Below are 21,415 nucleotides of genomic sequence, written 5' to 3' on the forward strand. Positions count from 1 at the left end.
TACTGTGATTTTCAGAATTACCTTTCCCAACATTTGCTAAATTAAATGTGGCACTTCTCAAAACATTGAGCAGGTACTCTTATTTAAATTTGCCTCTATGTAATTTTACTCAAATTTCATGAAAATGAAAAATGAACATGTTATTTTCTTCAAAAGTGGATGAAATTATACAGAAAAGGAGAAACGAGTTGAATTTATAATAGTGTTTAGCCAGCATTGATTTATCCTATCACATATATTCTATAGAATATTCATAAATAATAAGTTGAAATATGAATTATCTGATTCTATTGTTAGAATCCAGATTGATTCCAAAATATATTACGGCAACAGCGCAAAAGAATTCCATATCTTTTAGAATTGTCCTGTTAATTTTATCACAAACATCATCACTAAATATAATTAAAATGTAGTAGATTGATGACAGATGTAGAGATGGAGACAGGAAAAGATAAGAAGGGAAGGATGGAAGAAAAGTGAGAGAGAGAGAGAGAGAGAGAGAGAGAGAGAGAGAGAAAACACCTGGCAAATAGATGAAAATTCTTAGATCCCAAAATTAAAGATTCTCAGAAGTCAAAATGAAAATCAAAATGTGAATGTGAATGCTGAGAGGAGACGTAGTTCTAACCTTCATTTTACCTTTGAAACATTAGCTTTACACTAAAGAATATGTTTCTCTTTTGAAGACCACTTGAAATTGTGGAAGAAGGAGTCAATTCTAGATCTTGTCCAAAGTTCAGTGTGAAATGAATACTTTCACATGGGAACATGGACCACAAAAGGCTACAAAATCATGTGAGGATGAATTAGACATGAATTCATCCTGCAAAATGGCTTACAAAGAGAATTTGTCTCCTGGAAAACTAGTGCTGAGTGAAGGGAACAAATTCTTGGCTAGGAGTAGGTTACCATAGGCTAGCCTACAAATGCATTTGTGTTTCAAATTCAGACTACCTCCATCATCCAAAAATTCTGAAGTCACAAAAAGTGAACAAAAGCAAAAAGTCAGCAATTGTCAGTATATTCATCCAAAAAGGTTTCAGTGTGGAATTACAAATCTACTCACCAATAAAACTTCCTACTTCCCTGTAGCTGTTACCTAGTCAGATGATATTGAAACCTAGAGGGACAATGGGATTATGTAGTTAAGACAACGAGAAGCATGTAGCCTAGTATATCCTTTTTATTTTTCTCACTATAGGCTTTCAATGGCCTAGACAAAGAGAAGACAAAGAGAAGCACATGGCCGAATATATCTTTTTAATTTTTCTCACTGTAGGCTTTCAATGTGGAGCAGTGCTAAGAGTGTGAGGAAGAAGACTTCTGTTAAATTACATGTTGAGTTTACATAATTATGATTTAATTACTGCAATAACACTAGTATTGTGACATAAAATTACTTAGAGCATACCTAAGAATTGATATGCACAGGTCCAATTATATATAAATACATTTCTGCATTCCTCAAAAAGTTAAAAATAGGTATACCACATGATCCAGTAATTTCATTCTGGGTATTTACCTAAAGAACTGAAGTAAGGATCTTAAGAAGAGATATCTACACTCCCATGTCCATTGCAGCATTATTTACACTAGCCAAGATGTTGAAATAACCTAAACATTCATTCATAAAAGGGGAAAGTAAATGTGGTCTACACATACAATGAAATACTACTCAGCCATAAAACAGAAAGAAATTCTGCAATATGTGACAACATGAATAAACCTGGAGGACATTATGCTGGATAAAACAAACTAGTTCCAGAACAATAAATATTGCATGAATTTTCTTCTGTCTTAATCTGGAAGACAAATGTCCATACAACCTCAAAGGATTTCTAGGTGACTCTCACAGTCCACAAAAATGTGAGTTATTTGGGCTCAAAAAGACCTTGGAGAAGTATAACTTTTTAATTTCTTTTCCTCAAGTGACATTTTTCAAGCAATATAGGTAAAATATTTTCCTCTGAAAATCTTCTTGAGATAACTGTCAGTTTTGTTTGTTTGTTTGTTTGTTTTTTATTCAAAAAGTAGAGTAAAACTTTTTGAAAGAAGAATCTCTATGGGGATTTTTCTCTATGCACACAGCAGGGTTTGACCCTAGGTGAACATACTCCCTAGAGAGAGTAATTGCTCAGCTGAAAGACAGAATGGCCTCACAGTCTGAAATTCAGAGAGAAACCAGAGGCTTGAAAGATAGAGATTGGACAGCATCACTACTTTGGTTATTTTTTTTCCCTGCATGATTGTGATTATTAATTTTTTTTTTATTGCGGCCCTATATACCTGAAGTACTGCTTCCTCTTCTTTCTCTACTGCATTTGAAACTCATATAAACGGAAAAGAAGATTGTTCTGTACATAAATGCTGATAACATTTAGCTTAGCTATCTAAAATCATTTTTGGCATTAAATACAAATTAGGGAAGAGTGGAAGTATAAAAAATAGCTTTTAGGTTTTTTTTTTAAAGCTTTTCACTCTTTTGAAATTCCATATTATTACAAATACATGACTATTATATTGAAAGATATTCTGTAAGAAATAATTTACTAAAGCCCTATTTTACCTACATTATTATTTGGCAAAATTCAGGAGCAAGCCATTATGAGATATATGCACATTTTTAAGAGTAGCATAAGATTTTTAAATGTTAGTCAATATTCTGTCTAAGTTATTCTTCTGTCATATAGGTTTGTATGAGTTATTTGATATTTTCTTGCAAAATGTAATTTAGTCTAAATTTTTTTCTCAAGATTACAACATTAAAAGCCATAGTACATACAAAATACAATAATTCTCATCAAAAATAATTATGAATTGTAATAATCATAATCCTTTCATAATTATGTGTTAATACATCAAATATTATAACCATTCCTTGCAATGCTTCAAGTTGCTGAGATATCATTTAATTCAATGTTATTTTTAAATTACGCTACATACTTGTAAAATCATTTTGACTAACTTTGAAGCTGTGTTTTTTACTCTGTCGTCACTAACCACTTTTTTTTTAGAATTGTATTTAATACATTTAAATTAAAATGAGATTTCTTCATGTATGAAATAAAAAGGGCTAGTTATAATTAATGAGAATTTCTCTTCTGTGTTCTGCATACTGTGTTTATACCGCTAATGAAGCATCTGGAGGTATTTGAAATGCAGAAGGCATAGAAATGAATGGAGAAACCAGATGCTAGAGGTAAAAGAAGTATGCTTGGGGAAAAGACCAAGATAAATGTATGAAGGAAAAACTCACTTTTGTTGTGGTATAGATTCTCTACTAATTTTTAAATTCAGCACAACAATGACCATTCAACATGAGTGTTTATTTATAAGCCATGACCACAATCTCCACCTCTATTCAATCAAAAGATTCATAAACTTGCGCACATTAAAAAAATACAGAAGTTAAACATATTGCTTGGGGGAAAATATTTTAAAACATATGCACTGATTGACAGAATCTTTATCAGAAATAAGTAAATATGAAGGGAGATCAGGAGATCATCTGTGGAGTCAGGAAAAAGAGAGTAGGGTAGATAAGGGTCAAGGAAGGGAGTACTCCTAAGTGATAAATTGTGATTCTTTCTGGAAAATCATCTGTTTTGTGATATGAGCCAAGATCTCTTGCACTCTCTTACTCTATGCAAATAAGACAAAGATGTGATTGAGGTGATAATATATTTAATTTCAAAACCTGAAATTGTTTTAGATTGAAAAGGTATAATAAAATGAACACCATAAGTTTTATTGACTGACTAAAGTATGTTGTCCTTATAAATATTAAAAGATAACCTAAAGTGTAATTTAGTACGATATGTTCCCATTCTCTAATGAGTTAATGAGCCTCGCTGTTTCTAACATTCAGAGCATTTTCTTTAAAAGCAAATTACATTTCAAACTGATGTGATTATGATTAATTTTAAAATAATTGCCAAGAGGTTTCTCTATCATTTATTTTTATGGTTAAAATTTTTGAAACAGTTAAAAATTTAATTAACTTTTTTTGTAGAACATAGTATTTTTTGAAAAAAGTATTTTTCTAAATATACCGAGGTACGGCTGGGCGTGGTGGCTCACGCCTGTAATCCCAACACTTTGGGAGGCCGAGGTGGGCAGATCACAAAGCCAGGAGATTGAGACGATGGTGAAACCCCGTCTCTACTAAAAATACAAAAAAAATTAAATTTGCCGGGAGTGGTGGCGGGCACCTGTAGTCCCATCCCAGCTACTCAGGAGGTTGAGGCAGAAGAATGGCGTGAACCCAGGAGGCGGAGCTTGCAGTGAGCCGAGATCACACCACTGCACTCCAGCCTGGAGAGCGAGACTCTGTCTCAAAATAGATAAATAAATAAACAAACAGAGGTACTTTATATGCTCAGAATAAATTCGATTAAAAACAAGAATTACTCAATGCCATTTTTAAGTCAGATCTGTAAATACTGCAGTTCAAATACTTTCACAAAGTTTTTGGGGGGGTTTTCCCTCCCTGATTCCGAGAATATTTCTTTGGCAAATAGTTTTTATAAGACAAAATTTATCGAGTAAATTCTCATCCTCTATACATTTTTGAGTATATTGCAAAATGTAGATGATTCAGAATTGCTGACTTTACCATTTTCAGTTTATTCAGTAAAGGATTATCAATTTATCCACTTAACGATACAAGGACATAAATGTATTTTCCCCACATGTTCATATATTCTAAAGTTCAACTAGATAATTTTTAAATTAAATAATTTCCCATCACTAAATTTGTTTACATTTGTTTTGCTTTTGTGGGGTAAACTACAGTAGCTTTTTGTTTGCATGTTTGTTTTCAGTAATTGCAATTCACTAGAAATCTTCCAAGAGTTGAATATTTTGGAGCCTTATTTGTCAATTTGGGACAAAATGCAAGTAAATAAACACAATTTTATCAGATTTGTTAATAAAAGTGTTGAATGCCATTATAGATAATCATTTCTTTAAAAGTTTGTACATTCTTCAAATCTAATTTATAATGAGCAGCAGAAATAGAAAGTAGATATTGTCATACTGGAGTGATTTTGTATATTTAGCAACAGCATCAGTCTCGTATTTTTAAAATGTGATGTGACATGTGTATGTGTAAATTTAATAACTTCAGCTTCTTCTTAACTGGTAGTCTATTAAAGTTTGTTTGAATTAAATTATACAACTTATGGCAAGGTAATTTTGGCCTTATGAAAATGCTTACACAATGACATTTGCTTTATCCAATTCACAATACATTTATCAAGGAAAAATATAATTTTATTATTGATGTAATTTTCACTGGATTTATAATAACATACTTTAAAATGTCATATAATCTAACTTTAGTGAAATGTACTTTCAAAAACACTACTTTGAGTTCACAAATTGAATGAAAACACTTGAATCATTTTTTTGCAGTTAGCTGATTTTCTATTTAATGTATTAGATGACATTGGTATAAAAATTTCAGCTTTTAACTGTTTGCAAATATTTTCTTCTTCCAGTTCAAGTCGTGCGTTCACAAAGATCAATTCACTCTTCTATGTGCACATGAAAACTTTGATAAAAATTTTTATAATTAATTTAGATGAAAAGTCATTTGATCAAAATAATCATTAAGATAATAATATATGAATGGTTTTCTGCAGCTGCACATGTAATAGCACCCGCCCGGCCTACTGTGCTCTTAAATACTCTCTGTGGAAGTTGATGCTACTTCAGAAGACTTGATTCCTATAGTTTCACGGATTCAATGGTATCTTTACCACCTCCATCTGCCATCGTAGATGACTTTTGTCAAAAAATGTTTTATGGAGTGATAGGCTCATCATGAACATTTTTGTTAAAATAGTACACATATTTCGTTTAAAAAGCACTATCTTTTGTTAGTTCTTTGTCTAGCAATGGGATTTACTACAGAATTTTAAAAAATGCATCAATAAGAAAACACACTGGAAACTTTAGATTTGATTTATAGAAGAAGTGATGAATCACCATCACAGGAGCTTTCAGTTTATTTATTTTTTTCCTTGAGACAGGGTCTTACTCTATTGTGCAGGCTGGTGTGCAATGGTGTGATCTTGGTTCACAGAAACCTCTGTCTCCTGGGCTCAGGTGATCCTCCAACCTTAGCCTCCTGAGTAGCTTGGAATGCAGGCATGTTCCACTATGCTCAGCTAGGCTTTTTTTGTAGAAACGGGGTTTCACCATGTTGCCCAGGCTGGTCTCGAGCTCCTTAGCTCAAGAGATCTGCCCACTTCATTCTCCCAAAGTGCTGGGAATTACAGACATGAGCCCTGGCTATTCTTTATATTCATCCTATAATTATTCAGCTTCTATTTTCTGTACTGTTAGCAAAATAAAATAGTGCTACCAATAGAAAGAATCCTTTATACCAATACAGAAGAGAAAAAGAATACAATTTATTATTGGATAATTATGTTAGTTTCCTATTCCTGTAACAAATTACTCCAAACTGTGGTTTAAGCAGTATAAATTTACTTACTTAATGATTTGGAAATTAGAAGTCCTAAAACCAAGATGTTGGCAGGACTGTTCTTCTTCCACTTCTAAAAGGTGTTCGCATTCCTGGACCGACAGACCTATCTCTGCTTTTATCACTATTTCCTTCAACTTTGAACAGCTTGCCTCTCTTCTCCTTAGAAGGATGTTTGTGATTACATTAGGCTCACATGGATAACCCAGTAATAATCTCCCTCATATGGTTTAAATGTTTGTCCTCTTCAAACCTCATGTTGACATATGATCTCCAATGGTGGAGGTGAGGCCTGGTGGAAAGTGTTTGGGTCATGGGGTCAGATCCCTCATGAATGGCTTCCTACCATCCTTGCAATAACAAATGAACCTCACTCCATGGGTTCACATGACATCTGCTTGTTTATAAGAGCCTAGAACTTCCTCACCTCTCTCTCTTGTGCTTCCTGTTTTGCCATGTCACACATCTGGTCCTCCTTCACCTTCCGCCATGATTGTAAGATTCCTAAGGACCCTAACCAGGAATAGGCGCCAGCACCACATTTCCTGTACAGCCTGCAGAACCGTAAGCCAAAATGAGCCTCTTTTCTTTTCGATTACCTATTCTCAGGTATTCCTTAATAGCAATGCAGAGGGACTAAAACATTCCCCATCCGAAAATTCTTAACTTAAATGCATCTGCAGATTCCTTTTTACTAGGCACACATTTACAGGTTCAGGATATTAGACTTGGACTTTAAGGAGATTCCATTATCCTTTGACCACAGTAAACTTTAATAGATTTATATGAATGTAATTGATCACAAAAGGTAGCACTGTTAGGATAAAATCTTACACATTTTATACAGCAAACAGAAGAAAGAGTAACTTATCTTAAAGAATTAGACCTCCTAATAATTTACTTTACATGTTGTGAGATATCACTGAGCCACTTTTAGTGATACATTTTTACATAGCTGGAGGTTTTGAGTCTGCCGACTTGGAGCTATCACTTCATTGTAAAACCTGGAATATCTAGCTTAATCCTTAGAGAGATTTATCTCTGTTTCACAGGTTACAGTAAGGACTCGAACTCAGTATGTCTTGAAGGAAACAATTTTTTTTAAGAGGGAAGTGGATTAAAACAATGTACCCGATTGTGTTAAACAGGCAAGAAAAACTTTGTGTAGGACTGTTGCAATAGAGATCAAGACTATTGCAGTGAGGGTTGGGGGAAGAGATTGATTTCAATGCCACAAAACAAAAGGTGGAAGAGCTATTAAGTGCTGAGTTTAGGTAGTGGAAAATTACTGGAGGATATTAGAGGAGAGATCTGTCAATGTAATTAGGTCAAGTGTGTTTGCTTATTGATGTTTATAGAAGTTAGACTTCTACTGTCTCACACAGACTAGGAAGATGGGATTAGTATTTTCTTGATAATTGCATTGCAAAAAAATTTGTCCCAGGTCCTTGAGAAACACATTCCTGGGTTATGTAACTGGCAAAAGGCTGGAAAAAGATTATATCTCAAAAGGAAGAGAAATAATTTACCATTGAGAATTTTCTAAATTAAATGCTCTAAGAAAAAGTGTTCAGGGACCTAGAGTCAGGAACAAACCTGCTTAATGTTTAGTCACACTTAGGTGGGTATTAAGTAGGGACATGTTATCTTTTTCCTTTACAAATGATGAAAGACACTTTTATTGATCATTATATTTATTTACATTTAAAGCATAAGTTCCTACATGTTTTACTGATTTCACGGATTTTTAAGCCTGACTTCTTGTTAGTTTAACAAGGGACCTGTAATGACCGCGATATTTAATGCTTCTCCCATTATGCTGGATGGTGTTACTGAGTTTCACTATTTTTACAAAAGAATGCTTCATCTTATCAGTGAACAAGGACCCTTGAAATGTAATTTTTAATTACTCTCATGGACTGAGTGCTTGTGTCCTACCAAAATTCTTATGTTGCAACTTTATTTCTCAATGTGATGATATTAAGAAGTGGGATTTTGAAGGTAATCAAGTTTGGATAAAGTCATGGGGGTAGAGACTTAATGAATAGAATTAGTGCCCTTAGAAGAGAGACTCCAAACGACTCCCTTGCACCTTCCAACATGTGAAGTTACGGAGAAGAGAGGACCATCTAGGGAGCTGGCCCTCATCAGACATTTAATCTACCAGTTACTTAGTCTTGGACTTCCCAGCCTCCAGAATTATGATAGATAAATTTTTGCTTTTCTAAGCTTCCAATCTGTGGCATTTTTTGTAGCAGACTGAGTTGACTAAAAGACTAAAAGAGTTACCTTGAGTCAGAATCTATCCAAGAAAAGAGAGAAGAATTACTGATGGTTTTAAAATTTAGCCATGTGTTCACTGAACATGCATCTTACACCTTACTAGACAAGGGCATAGGAGAAATTGGAAATACAGTGCAAACCCACCCTGACTTACATTATTGTAACTTTGAATAACATTTCATAATTAGACAGCTAACATTTTGATATAAATTCTGAACAAGGAAAAACCTAGGAATAACACAAGTAAACTAAAGACATTATAGGCAAATGGAATCCAGAAATAACACATTGTAAACTACCTGAATTTTGACAATTAGGAATGCCTCTATAACCCTGAGACAATCAGAAACAAGGTATCTATTTGTTCTATGGATGATATTCACCCAGATAAATTGATGTGTATGGGATGCAACAGAAAGTGAAAATTAGCTCCAGGAAAGTTTCTTTGGAAAGAACTGTAGCCAGAGAGAAAAAATAGATAGACACTAAATTTCAGCCAGAAAAGTGACAGACATATCCAGGAGCAATCCTAGAATGGATCAGGCTCTGCTTATGAAAGGGGACAATGAAAAATGCAGAGATTGCTCAGGAATGAAAATATTAGTCTGTAGAGTTAAATAACAATTGAAAATTCAGAATATTCAGAGTTTTGAAGCATGACCGATAATGGGTCCCTAATTTGTTTTCTCTCCTTAAGTAATAAGACAATAAAAAGGCTGCTGAATAATGGCATTTCAATGTAAGAAGGAAAATGAATGCACAGTCAAATCTTTCTGTAAAACGTGTTACAATTTTTCAGCTGGATAATCTGTTTATGCAGTTATATTTGGGTGTCTATGTGCATATTGATATAAATGGAAATACTGAATACTGTTAGTGTTTTAAATTTATAATATACTGTATATTAATATACTGTAAATGTTGAAATTTATAATATCAAAGATTATCAATGTTCTTTTCAGTATTACCTACTTAGGCGAATTGCTGTTCTTCAAAAATCTTAATTTACTCTGTATATTGTGTATATATATGTATATGTATGTTCTTTTATTTTATATATATATATATATATATATATATATATATAGTAACACAGAAAAAATTCAGTACTTCCTTATTGTAGTATTTAGGTAAGAACTGTGATAAAAATAGATCACTAACATTTGTGTTTTAGTATTTTTATCTGTTTATTTAAATAGTAATTTGAAAGCAAATGAATCATTCAAACATGCAAGATTATTTTAAATGGGACAGAATAGACATGAACTATGAAGTGGCAGAAGACAAAATTTTATGCTGAGCTTTTCTTTGTCTTCTGCATCTAGAAACAGAAAGTCACTTTTGGGCACATCATCTTTGTTCTGCTAAGAAGTCATATGATTATTCTCTTTTATTCATGCAGATATTATGCCAGAAAGCACATTTATACAGGGTCGGGGGAAAAAAAAAGGACCTGTTGTGTCTTGACAAAGGCAGCTTCTTACAAAATCTTCTTGCTGCAAAGCTGTCACAAAGAAAAGAGAGGGAAAGTCTGCATGCCGACCAAGTAGCCTCCTGGGAGGAAAGGGCGTGATACTTTCACTCCTTCCACTCTATTGTTCACATTTTCAGGATTCCTCCGATGGAATGAGGTGGTGGAGGAAAGGGCACAAATAACAAGAACACATCATAAAAACATCAAGAAATATGAAAGCTTTTGGACTGTCATTCATGATCAATGCAATAAACTAAATTTCATGGAGGAAGGCTGGCTTCAGCAAATCATATGGCTAAGGGTGATCATAGAGTTTTGGAGAAATGTAAGCATAATTGCTGAATGCGTGTAAGCTGCTGTGCTCATATAAGCCAATGTGCTCAGAAGTGATTTAGACCAAGCAGAAGTCACTCATCAGTAGGGGATGAGTAGTCATCACAAAAGGCAGGGGCAGCTGGCAAACTTGCTAACTCAAGTCCCTGGGATGTAGCAGTGGTACCAAATTGATTAGATGCCAAGTTTTCTCTGAGTATTTGGAAGCAGGATTAAATTTAGTTGGATATCAAAAAAAGCCCTGGATGTTGGTCAATTAGGAGAGATCTTTAAAATAAAAGAACTTCCTGGTAATAGGGGTAAATCAAGGCAGGATGGGAGAGGAGGAGTAGAAATATGAGAAATACGCAATATTAAAGAAAACAAAGATTTGCCATATAGGCTGCTATGAAATGACCTAAGACAGTAGAGTTACTCATGTGTAATGTGTATTTTAAATTCATAATCTCAGCTTCCCTCCCATAAGCATGCTATAACACAATAGGATACAATGAAAATGAATTTCTGACTAAATTCTGCCACAAATAGGAATATTTATTAGTGAACAATTAAGGAAATAACTACAGAACTTGATTTATAAGCTTGATGAAAACTAGGTCTCTGACCTTTTAGCAGATCTAATAGGACTTGTGCAATAAAACTAGTTGCGTTCAGTTTACCTTCTACTTCAGTCACACAGCAAAATATGTAGCTGGGATGTGGTATGCCAATATCGCTGTTGCCATTGACAGGGGAAAAATTCCTGATTTTTTCAAAAGCCAACTGATCACTCCTAACTGTGCTAAAGGGATTTAAAACTAATCACAAAGATGCAAATCAAGGTGACTAAGCAAATATAACAACTTTTTTTTGTTTACTTTTAATTTTTGTCTATATTATGTGGTACTTCCCTCCAAAGCATGAAAAAGTATTTTGGAAAATATCTGGGAAAGTTATTTGTAAGTATAATAGGAATTTTAAAAATGAATGGGGCGAGTGATGATGAGCATTTTTTCATGTGTCTGTTGGCTGTATGAATGTCTTCTTTTGAGAAATGTCAGTTCATATCCTTTCCCCACTTTTTGATGGGGTTGTTTGTTTTTTTCTTGTATATTTGTTTGAGTTCTTTGTAGATTGTAAACTAGTTCAACCATTATGGAAAACAGTATGGCAATTCCTCAAGGATCTAGAACTAGATGTACCATATGACCCAGCCATCCCACTACTGGGTATATACCCAAAGGATTATAAATTATTCTACTACAAAGACACATGCACACGTATGTTTATTGTGGCACTATTCACAATAGCAAAGACTTGGAATCAACCCAAATGTCCATCTGTGACAGACTGGATTAAGAAAATGTGGCACATATACACCATGGAATACTATGCAGCCATAAAAAAGGATGAGTTTGCGTCCTTTGTAGGGACATGGATGCAGCTGGAAACCATCATTCTTAGCAAACTATCACAAGAAGAGAAAACCAAACACCGCATGTTCTCACTCATAGGTGGGAACTGAACAATGAGATCATTTGGACTCGGGAAGGGGAACATCACACACTGGGGCCTATCATGGGGAGGGGGGAGGGGGGAGGGATTGCATTGGGGAGTTATACATGATATAAATGATGAATTGATGGGTGCTGACAAGTTGATGGGTGCAGCACACCAACATGGCACAAATATACATATGTAACAAACCTGCACGTTATGCACATGTACCCTAGAACTTAAAGTATAATAAAAAAGTAAAAAATAAAAAAAAAAATAAAACAAAATAAAAAAAAAAGAAAAGTAAGGTGATCGGTTTTGCACAAAGTTTGTGGAGTAAAAATCAAGCCAACTATAAAGAGTAAAATAAAACAGGCAGACTTAAATTAAAAAAAAAAAAATGAATGGGGATCATAACTGAACTGCAAAATTTAGAGGTGGAAAAAACTATATATAAATATATCAGCTATTTCAAAAGCTGATTAACTTGGCTTAGTATAATAGAGTTGAGGTAAGAGCAGAAAAATGGGTATTTAATATGTCCAAGTATGAATGAGTCCACATTTTGGTCGGATTCATGGTTACACAGATGTTTGTGATAATTCAGCAAGCTGGGCGCTTGTAATTTGTCTAGTTTTCTGTAAGAATAAATGTTTCAAAATAATAAAAAAATTGTATAGTAGATATATAGTATGGAAGTTCTTACATTTACTAACATAAGTCTATATAAGTTTTGCCTAATTTACACTTTAGCTTGTATGTAAAAAATGAATTTCTTAGGATAAATGAGTATTTTAGTTGTATATTGAACAGAGATGTAGAAGAACTTTGTAAAGTTTTTTAGTGTAGCCACTGTATATGATGAATGAAGAAGTGTGACGTAGTAAGAGTTAAGAAAGGTAAGCCAGGTCAAAGTAAGAATTATTTCACATGCCCAAATCATCAAGTTCCTGTGTTATTCTTTGGGGAATGTGAAGTCATTTAAATTGTATAGAAGCAACGGATAAAATAAGAATAAAGTTCTAGGGATTATTTATATGAAATGGTTGAATAGAAGTTCATTATATGAACATAATGCTATTATTTTATCATCCTCAGCATTATGGCTAAGGAAACTGATTTACAATGTACTTCAGAAATTTGCACATTTGGCAAGTAGTGGAGACAAGTGTGACATACAGTCCAATCCGAATGGGTCTACCACAGAATTACTGAAATAAAGGAGTGTAAATGTAAGTCATTGCAGATAAGGAAGTAGAGGGACAAATCCTGGAGAACTGGATAGATGATAAATATGATTGTTTCTTTCTGAATTTATTATAGGTTTGGAATAAAGGAAAACCTGTGTTTTGTATGTGTCCTGCAAAAAGTAGGTGGTAGAAACTTAATCAGAATTCTAGTAGTATAAAGAGGTGAGATCTTTAAGAGGTGATTAAGCCATAAGGGCTCTTCTTTCATGAGTGAATTAATGCTTTTTTCTCCAAAGTGGGTTTCTTATAAAATGATGAGTTTCAGTTCCCTTTTGCTCTCTCACACCTTCCACCTTCCACCATGGGATTATACAGCAGAACTGCAAATAAACACATGTCTGTTCTTTATAAGTTACCCAGTCTGTGGTATTCTGTTAGTTATAGCAGCACAAAGTGGTCAAAGACAGATATCAACTGTGATTCAGGTGTTAAATATCTACAGAGATATATTAATAACAGCGAGACCTTCCAGAAAAAGGATTGCAGCAGATTGCATGCTGATTACTAGGGCTTTAAAGCAGGATGGTGCTTTACATGAGGCCCACGGAGATTTCTGAAAGTGTTCCTACAGGTTTTCAACAGAAGTTGCAAATTATGCAGGGATGGGTGAGACAATTTCACTTATGATGCTACAAAGGGATTTTTGTTTGCTTGATGACAAGATTTCAGCTAAAGAAAGAAGTTAGATGCATCATTTTAGGACGAAAAAAACTACGAAGTGTTACCTAATTTAGGTTTTTATGTTAAACGTATCCAGTAAATTATTTGTCTTTATTCAAGGCTTGAGTAGAATCTGTCAAACACAACTCAACTCACTTTATCTATTTATAAAACAACTGTAATCTTAAGTGTTATGGTTTAAATGTGGTTTGTCCCCACCGAAATGTATGTTGAGGCTTGTTCCCCAGTGTGGCAGTGTTGGAAGGTGGTGCTTTTAAGAAGTGATTAGTTCATTAAGAGGCATTAATGCATTTCTCCAGAGAGTGAGATCTGCTTTCTTAGGACTGGATTAGTTACCACCACAAGAACAAATTGTGATGAGCAAGGCCACCTCTTGGCTTGGTCAGTTTTTGCATACACTTGCTTCTCTTTCTTCTTCTCTTCTGTGTTATGATGCAGCATGAGAGCCTCACCAAAAGCTGACCAGATGCTGTGGCCTGATCTTGGACTTCTTAGCCTCCAGAATAATGAACTTAAACCACCCTCCTTTATAAATTATCCAGTCTGATTATTCTGTTATAGCTTCAGAAAATGGGCTGACAGTAAGGAAAATGGCAGATGCCTTTAACAACTAATATTTGCATAGGAAGAAAGAAAGATATGTAGGTTATAAATATTTGATTATTCTTTTGAATATAATACAAAGTAAAATATAGAATTATAGTTGGGTGAGGTATTCAAATTATTTCTCAATACCCAGCAACCTCTATGTGTTGCAGCAATTTACTAAATGGAAGGTGCAGCAACAGTCGGGATTTGGTTGTACGGATCATGATTATAATATTAGTAAAATAAATATGCATCATGTGATACCAGTTCCTGATAGGATGAGAGACAATGTTTTAATAATTTAAAATGGTGTTTTAGATTGTTGTTGCACACATAATGGTGGGACCCTTTCTGGAAATTTCCATTGTCACTATTTAGGTTAGCCTTCTGAAAAGCTACCAGAGACAAGAAATAAGTTAGTTATAATAATTTCATTTGTAGGTGCTGTATCTTAGATGAGTCATCGCAAACTGACTTCATCAAAGAGCATGTTTAAGGTAAATAAATTATATAAGTAAAGAAATACTTATTCTGCTATTAAATATTTATCTATCCACTCTCTAGCTTTAGTGTATTTAATCTGCCTAACTCTAAATTGACCAAAGTTATATAATTACTTTGAACCAATTTTAATGAAAAGCCAAATGTGCATAAAGATTAGATCCAATGCTTATGGAAAATTAAATATTTTAAACTTTATATTACTTTCCAAATATTAAATTATTTGTACCAAATAAGTAGATAGATGAGTAGACACCTAGAGATAATCAGTGGAAACATTTACAATAAATTTTAATTTTAATGTACATATTCTATTGTGATAGCATACACTCTTAAACCAAGAAGCATAAGCACAGTATTAAACAGCAATAATTCAATAATTATCAAGGCAGTCGTACCTCACCAGGACTCAGAGAATAATCATTACTCCACAGGAGATAGGATGATAATTATTGGCAATATCAAATAGATCTCTCTAAAATAAAAAGACAGAACAATTATTTAAAAATGGAGTTTGCATATGTATACTCCTGTTTTGATTAAGAATATATTTAAATATTACCACACCTTAAATATACTCATTTAGTAGTCTTTCAATTGTTGAAAATTATAGTTAAATAATATGTTAATAGGTATATCCAAAGATGATTAAAGATTTAAATAAACAACTCCCTTACATTTTCTCGAATGGAGATTTTCAACTGTGAAATAATGATAGTAAGAAAACATATATTTCTGTAATGTCATATCTGAAGATAATTATAAGCATTGTAAAGCAAAAAGCATTTTCATATTTTAAATGTATGCTAAATAAAAAAGCTTACGTAATCCTTTTTACTCAGCAATTGAAACTCTTAAAAAGTTTAATAGGTTATTGACACACATTTTAGTAAAAATGGTTCAGCTCACATTTTCTCAGGGCGTGTTAAGATAAGCCATATGGTTTATAATTTGCAGCTTTCATGAAAGAGTAAACAAGCCAGTTTGTTTGCAAATTAAATTATCTAAATAGATTTATTTAAATAAATTAAGTGCAATTTGGTTAATTTTCCCTTCATCCATTTAACAGAGCTTATCTTATGTTTGTCTAGGCAGTTGATCATATATTTTTGATCAGTGTCATAAGATATAATCATGTAAGCGTGACCTGAGGAAACAAGCTTACATTGTTACATCGTTCAGTATAACTGAGGATTTTAAAATCTATAGCCTTTTTCAGCATTGTCTTGTTACTTACATGGGAATGGAAATGAAGTTTAGATTTTCTCTAATGAATTACAGGTTAGTTACTAACATTTACTAATCTACTAATGGATAAATGCAAGTGAACTCATGGATTGGCAGAAGGGAGAACTTGATATTGACAGAATCATTAGAAACTTGCTGAAAATAAGTAAATTACACATACTTATTTATTTTTTTACACTGAGTTTTACTGTGCATATAATGCATTGTGTCATTATGATGTATAGCAGTTTTAATGTCAGCAAGTTATTTGCAGTAATTTGCTAAAATAAGTGTATGTACAATAAGAAATAATGCTAAGAAGAACATACCACCACTTATTCTCTGCACTTGCATAACAACATATGTATTAGGTCAATTCCTAGAGATGTAGTTGAGGAGTCACAGCATATGTATATTTTTAAAATTATCAGATATTGCCCGGCTCTTCTTACACTCCTTGCCCCAAAAAAGTACCATAGAAAAAATTTGAAATATCAAAAAGCATATGAAAATGCTCTCCCTGGAAATATGTATTATACATTACTTGGATTTAAAATACTAACTCTTAAAAAATCACCTTTATTGCTATTTTAGTTTACATTTATTTGACTATGACCAAATTCAATATCATGTGAAACCTGTAAAATTAATTAAAATACATTTTTTAATGTAAAATGTCTGATGTATGCCTTGAGAACAGTACTGTTAGTTGACATATAAAGAGCCTGTAAATATATCAAGGAATTTATCTAGAAGCTAAGCATGGAAGTTACTAACAATTTTCTTGTTAGTCATTTTTTTTTAGTTTATTTTGTAATTTCACTTCAGCCTCTGATTGGTTGCCTTCCACAACCAATAAGACTGTTTGTGGGCCACTCCTTCATTTACATAGGCTATAACCAAGTAACCAATGGGAAACCTCTGGAGGATATTTACATCCCAGAAAAATCTGTAACCAGTGCTCTTGAACCACTTGCTCAAGCCCACTCGCACTCTATGGGGTGTACTTTTTTTTCAATAAATCTGGTTTCTTGTTGCTTTATTCTTTCATTGTTTGTTTGTGTGTTTTGTTTAACTCTTTGTTCAAAACACCAAAAAACCTGGATGGCTCATATTCAAGACACTCCAACAGTAACACTAGAAAGGGGACTGAAGCCAGGGAGCCAAGCAGCATTCTTCCGCGGGGCCCACTCACTTGGCACATTGCAAGTTAAGACCCACTGACTTGGAATACAGGCCAGCCAGTGGCAGCAGGCTGGAGACTACCTGAGATGAATGAGTTTCTGGGTGGGGGGGGGGGGAAGGAGGGGCGGTGCAGCTGCCAACCCTGTGGCTCAAGATGGTCATTTTGGCCTGCAAGCCCTGGGGAGTCTGGGCAGTCCAGAGCAGAATTCCCCACAGCACAGTACAGCTACTGTGGCAGGTCAGGGACACACTGATTTTTTAAGTGGCACCTTGATCCATTCCTCCTCACCAGGTGTGGCCTCTCTCAGAGAATTTCAGCAACTCCAGACAGAATTTTATGGACAGAATGCTGATATCTCCCTGAGACAAAGCCACTGAGGGGAGGCCGGCCACCATATCTGCAGTGAAGCTGACAGCCTTTCTTGCCTACTTGCTCTAGAAAGTCTTGGTGGTCTGGATAAGGAGGATTCCCCCCATGCACAGTGCACCTGCTCTGCCAAGGGGCAGCCAGATTGCTTCTTTAAGATGGTTCCTGATTCTGTTTTTCCTGACTAGGTGAGACCTCCCTGTAGGGGTCTCCAGACACATCCTACAGGAGCATCTGAGCCAGCATCAAGTCAGTGCTCCACTGAGACGCAGCCCCCTGAGGAAGAAGCAGGCTGCCGTATTTGGTGTGTTGCAGTCTTCAGTGGTGATACAGCCAGGTGTGAGAGGGTCTGAGGTAATTAGTGTCTGGAGTGGACCCCCAGCAAACCACAGAAGCTCTATGGAAGAGGGGCTTGACTGTTTAAAGAAAAACAAACGCAAAGCAACAGCAAAAGCTTCAACAAAAAAGACCCCACCAAAACCCCATTCAAGGGTCAGCAACCTCAAAGATCAAAGGGAGATAAGCCCACAAAGATGAGAAAGAATCAACACAACAATGCTGAAAACTCTAAAAGTCAGAATGCCTCTTCTCCTCCAAATGATTGCAACACCTCACTAGGAAGGGCACAGAACTGGGCTGAGGCTGAAATGGATAAATGGACAGAAATAGGCTTCAGAAGGCGGGTAATAACAAACATCACTGACTTAAAGCAGCATGTTCTCACCCAATGCAAAGAAACTAAGAATCATTGTAAAACATTACAGGAGCTAGTAATCAAAATAGTCAGTTTACAGAAAAACATAAATGATCCGATGGAGCTGAAAAACACAACACGAGAACTTCACAATGCAGTCACAAGTACCAATAGCCAAATAGACCAAGCAGAGGAAAGAATTGCAGAGCTTCAAGACTATCTTTCTGAAATAAGACAGGAAGACAAGAATAGAGAAAAAAGAATGAAAAGGAACAAAACCTCCAAGAAATATGGGATTACGTAAAAAGACAGACCCTACGACTAATTGGGGTACCTGAAAAAGATGGGGTGAATATTTTACCAAGTTGGAAAACATACCTTAGGATATCATCTGGGAGAACTTCCCCAATCTAGAAAGACAGGCCAATATTAAAATTAAGTAAATCCAGAGAACTTCAGTAAGATACTCCACAAGAAGATCAACCCAAAGGCACATAATCATCAGATTCTCCAAGGTTGAAATGAAAGAAGAAAAATGGTAACGGCAGCCAGAGAGAAAGGCCAGGTCACCTACAAAGGGAATCCCATCAGACTAACAGCTGACCTCTCAGCAGAAACCCTACAAGCAAGAAGAGATTGGGGGCCAAAATTCAACATTCTTAAAGAAAATAATTTCCAACTCAGAATTTAATATCCGGCCAAACCAAGCCTCACAGGAGAAGGCAAAATAAGATCTTTTTCAGACAAGCAAATGCTGTCTTGGAAAACCATTACCAGCCACTACAAATACACGCTAAAATACTCAGACTGGTGACACTCTAAAGCAGCTACATAAACAAGTTTGCAAAATAATCAGCTAACATCATGATGATAGGGTCAACTTCACACATAACAATATTAACCTTAAATGTAAATGGGCTAAATGTCCCAATTAAAAGACCCAGAATGACAAGTGGAATAGAGAATAAAGCCCTATTGGTATGCTGTCTTCAAGAGACACCTCTCATGTGCAAAGACACACATAGACTCAAAATACAGGAATGGAGGAAAATTTACCAAGCAATTGGAACACAGGAAAAAGCAGAAGTGGAAATTTTAGCTTCTGACAAAACAGATTTAAGCCAGCAAAGATCAAAAAAGTCAGAGAGCATTGCATAATGGTAAAGGGATCAATTCAGCAAGAAGAGTATACACACACACACACACACACACACACACACGTACATATATCTCCAATACAGGAACACCCAGATTCATTAAGCAAGTTCTAAAAGACCTATGAAGAGACTTAGACACCCACACAATAATAATAGGATATATTAGCACTCCACTGACAATATTAGACAGATCACAGAGATAGAAAATCAAGATATTCAACACCTGAACTCAGTTCTGGCTCAAGGGGACCCGAGAGAGATCTATAAAACTCTCCACCCAAGAACAACAGGGTGTACATTCTCTTCATTATCACATGGCATTTTCTCTAAAATTGATCACAAATGGGAAGTAAAACACTTCTCAGCAAAAAAAAAAAAAAAAAGAACTGAAATAATAATAAACAGTCTGTCAGATCACAGCACAATCAAATTAGAACTCAAGATTAGACAGTCTCTCAGATCACAGCACAATCAAATTAGAACTCAAGATTAAAAAACTAACTCAAAGCCACACAATTACATGGAAATTGAACAACCTGCTCCTGAATGACTCCTGAGTAAATAATAAAATTAAGGCAGAAATCAAGAAGTTATTTGAAACTAATAAGAACAAAGAGACAACATATCAAAATCTCTGAGAGCTAAAGCAGTATTAAGAGAAAAATTTATAGCACTAAATGCCCATATCAAAAACTAGAAGGGTCACAAATTGACAACCTAAAATCATAACTAAAAGAGCCGGACAACCAAAAGCAAACATCCCCCAAAACTAGCAGAAGACAAGAAATAACCAAGATCAAAGTGAAACTGAAGGACAGAGAAACACGAAAAACCCTTTAAAATTAATTAATCTGCTTTCCAACATGGACCCGGCAGAATGGCTCCCGCAAAGAAGGGTGGCGAGAAGAAAAAGGGCCGTTCTGCCATCAACGAGGTGGTGACCCGAGAATACACCATCAACATTCACAAGCGCATCCATGGAGTGGGCTTCAAGAAGCATGCCCCTCGGGCACTCAAAGAGATTCGGAAATTTGCCATGAAGGAGATGGGAACTCCAGATGTGCGCATTGATACCAGGCTCAACAAAGCTGTCTGGGCCAAAGGAATAAAGAATGTCCCATACCGAATCCGTGTGCGGCTGTCCAGAAAACGTAATGAGGATGAAGATTCACCAAATACACTCTCTACTTTGGTTACCTATGTACCTGTTACCACTTTCAAAAATCTACAGACAATGTGGATGAGAACTAATCGCTGATCGTCAAATACATCAAATAAAGTTATAAAATTGAAAAATAAAATAAAATAAATAAATCCAGGAGCTTGTTTTTTTAAATATAATAAATTAAAAAGACCATTAGCTAGACTAATAAACAAGAAAAGAGAAAAAATATCAAATAGACACAATAATAAATGATAAGTGGTATTTCACCACTGACCCCACAAAAAGACAAAAACCATCAGAGAATACTGTAAACACCTCTATGCACGTAAACTAGAAAACCTAGAATAAATACATAAATTCCCAGACTCATACACCCTCCCAAGACTGAACCAGGAATAAACTGAATCCTCAAATAGTCCAATAATGAGTTCTGAAATTGAGGCACTAAGAAATATCCTACCAACTAAAAAAGTCCAGGGTCAGATGAATTTACAGCACAATTCTGCCAGACGAACAAAGAGGAGCTGGTACCATTTCTACT

The 21,415-nt window shown here is 34.9% G+C and overlaps 1 protein-coding gene across 1 annotated transcript; it reads left to right on the forward strand.

The window, feature by feature from the left end:
* The first annotated feature begins 20,564 nt into the window (after positions 1 to 20,564).
* Positions 20,565 to 20,994, forward strand: LOC117063399 (60S ribosomal protein L31-like). The gene has a single exon (XM_033177071.1). The coding sequence runs from the start codon at positions 20,587 to 20,589 to the stop codon at positions 20,965 to 20,967; it is 381 nt and encodes a 126-aa protein (XP_033032962.1). The 5' UTR covers positions 20,565 to 20,586; the 3' UTR covers positions 20,968 to 20,994.
* Positions 20,995 to 21,415: the final 421 nt, after the last annotated feature.

Source organism: Trachypithecus francoisi, unplaced genomic scaffold (assembly GCF_009764315.1).
Source record: "Trachypithecus francoisi isolate TF-2019V2 unplaced genomic scaffold, Tfra_2.0 Lachesis_group18, whole genome shotgun sequence".
NCBI classification, from domain to species: Eukaryota; Metazoa; Chordata; class Mammalia; order Primates; family Cercopithecidae; genus Trachypithecus; species Trachypithecus francoisi.

Coding starts and splice junctions, on each gene's coding strand:
- LOC117063399 (XM_033177071.1), top strand. CDS start 20,587: ATGGCTCCCGCAAAGAAGGGTGGCGAGAAGAAAAAGGGCCGTTCTGCC.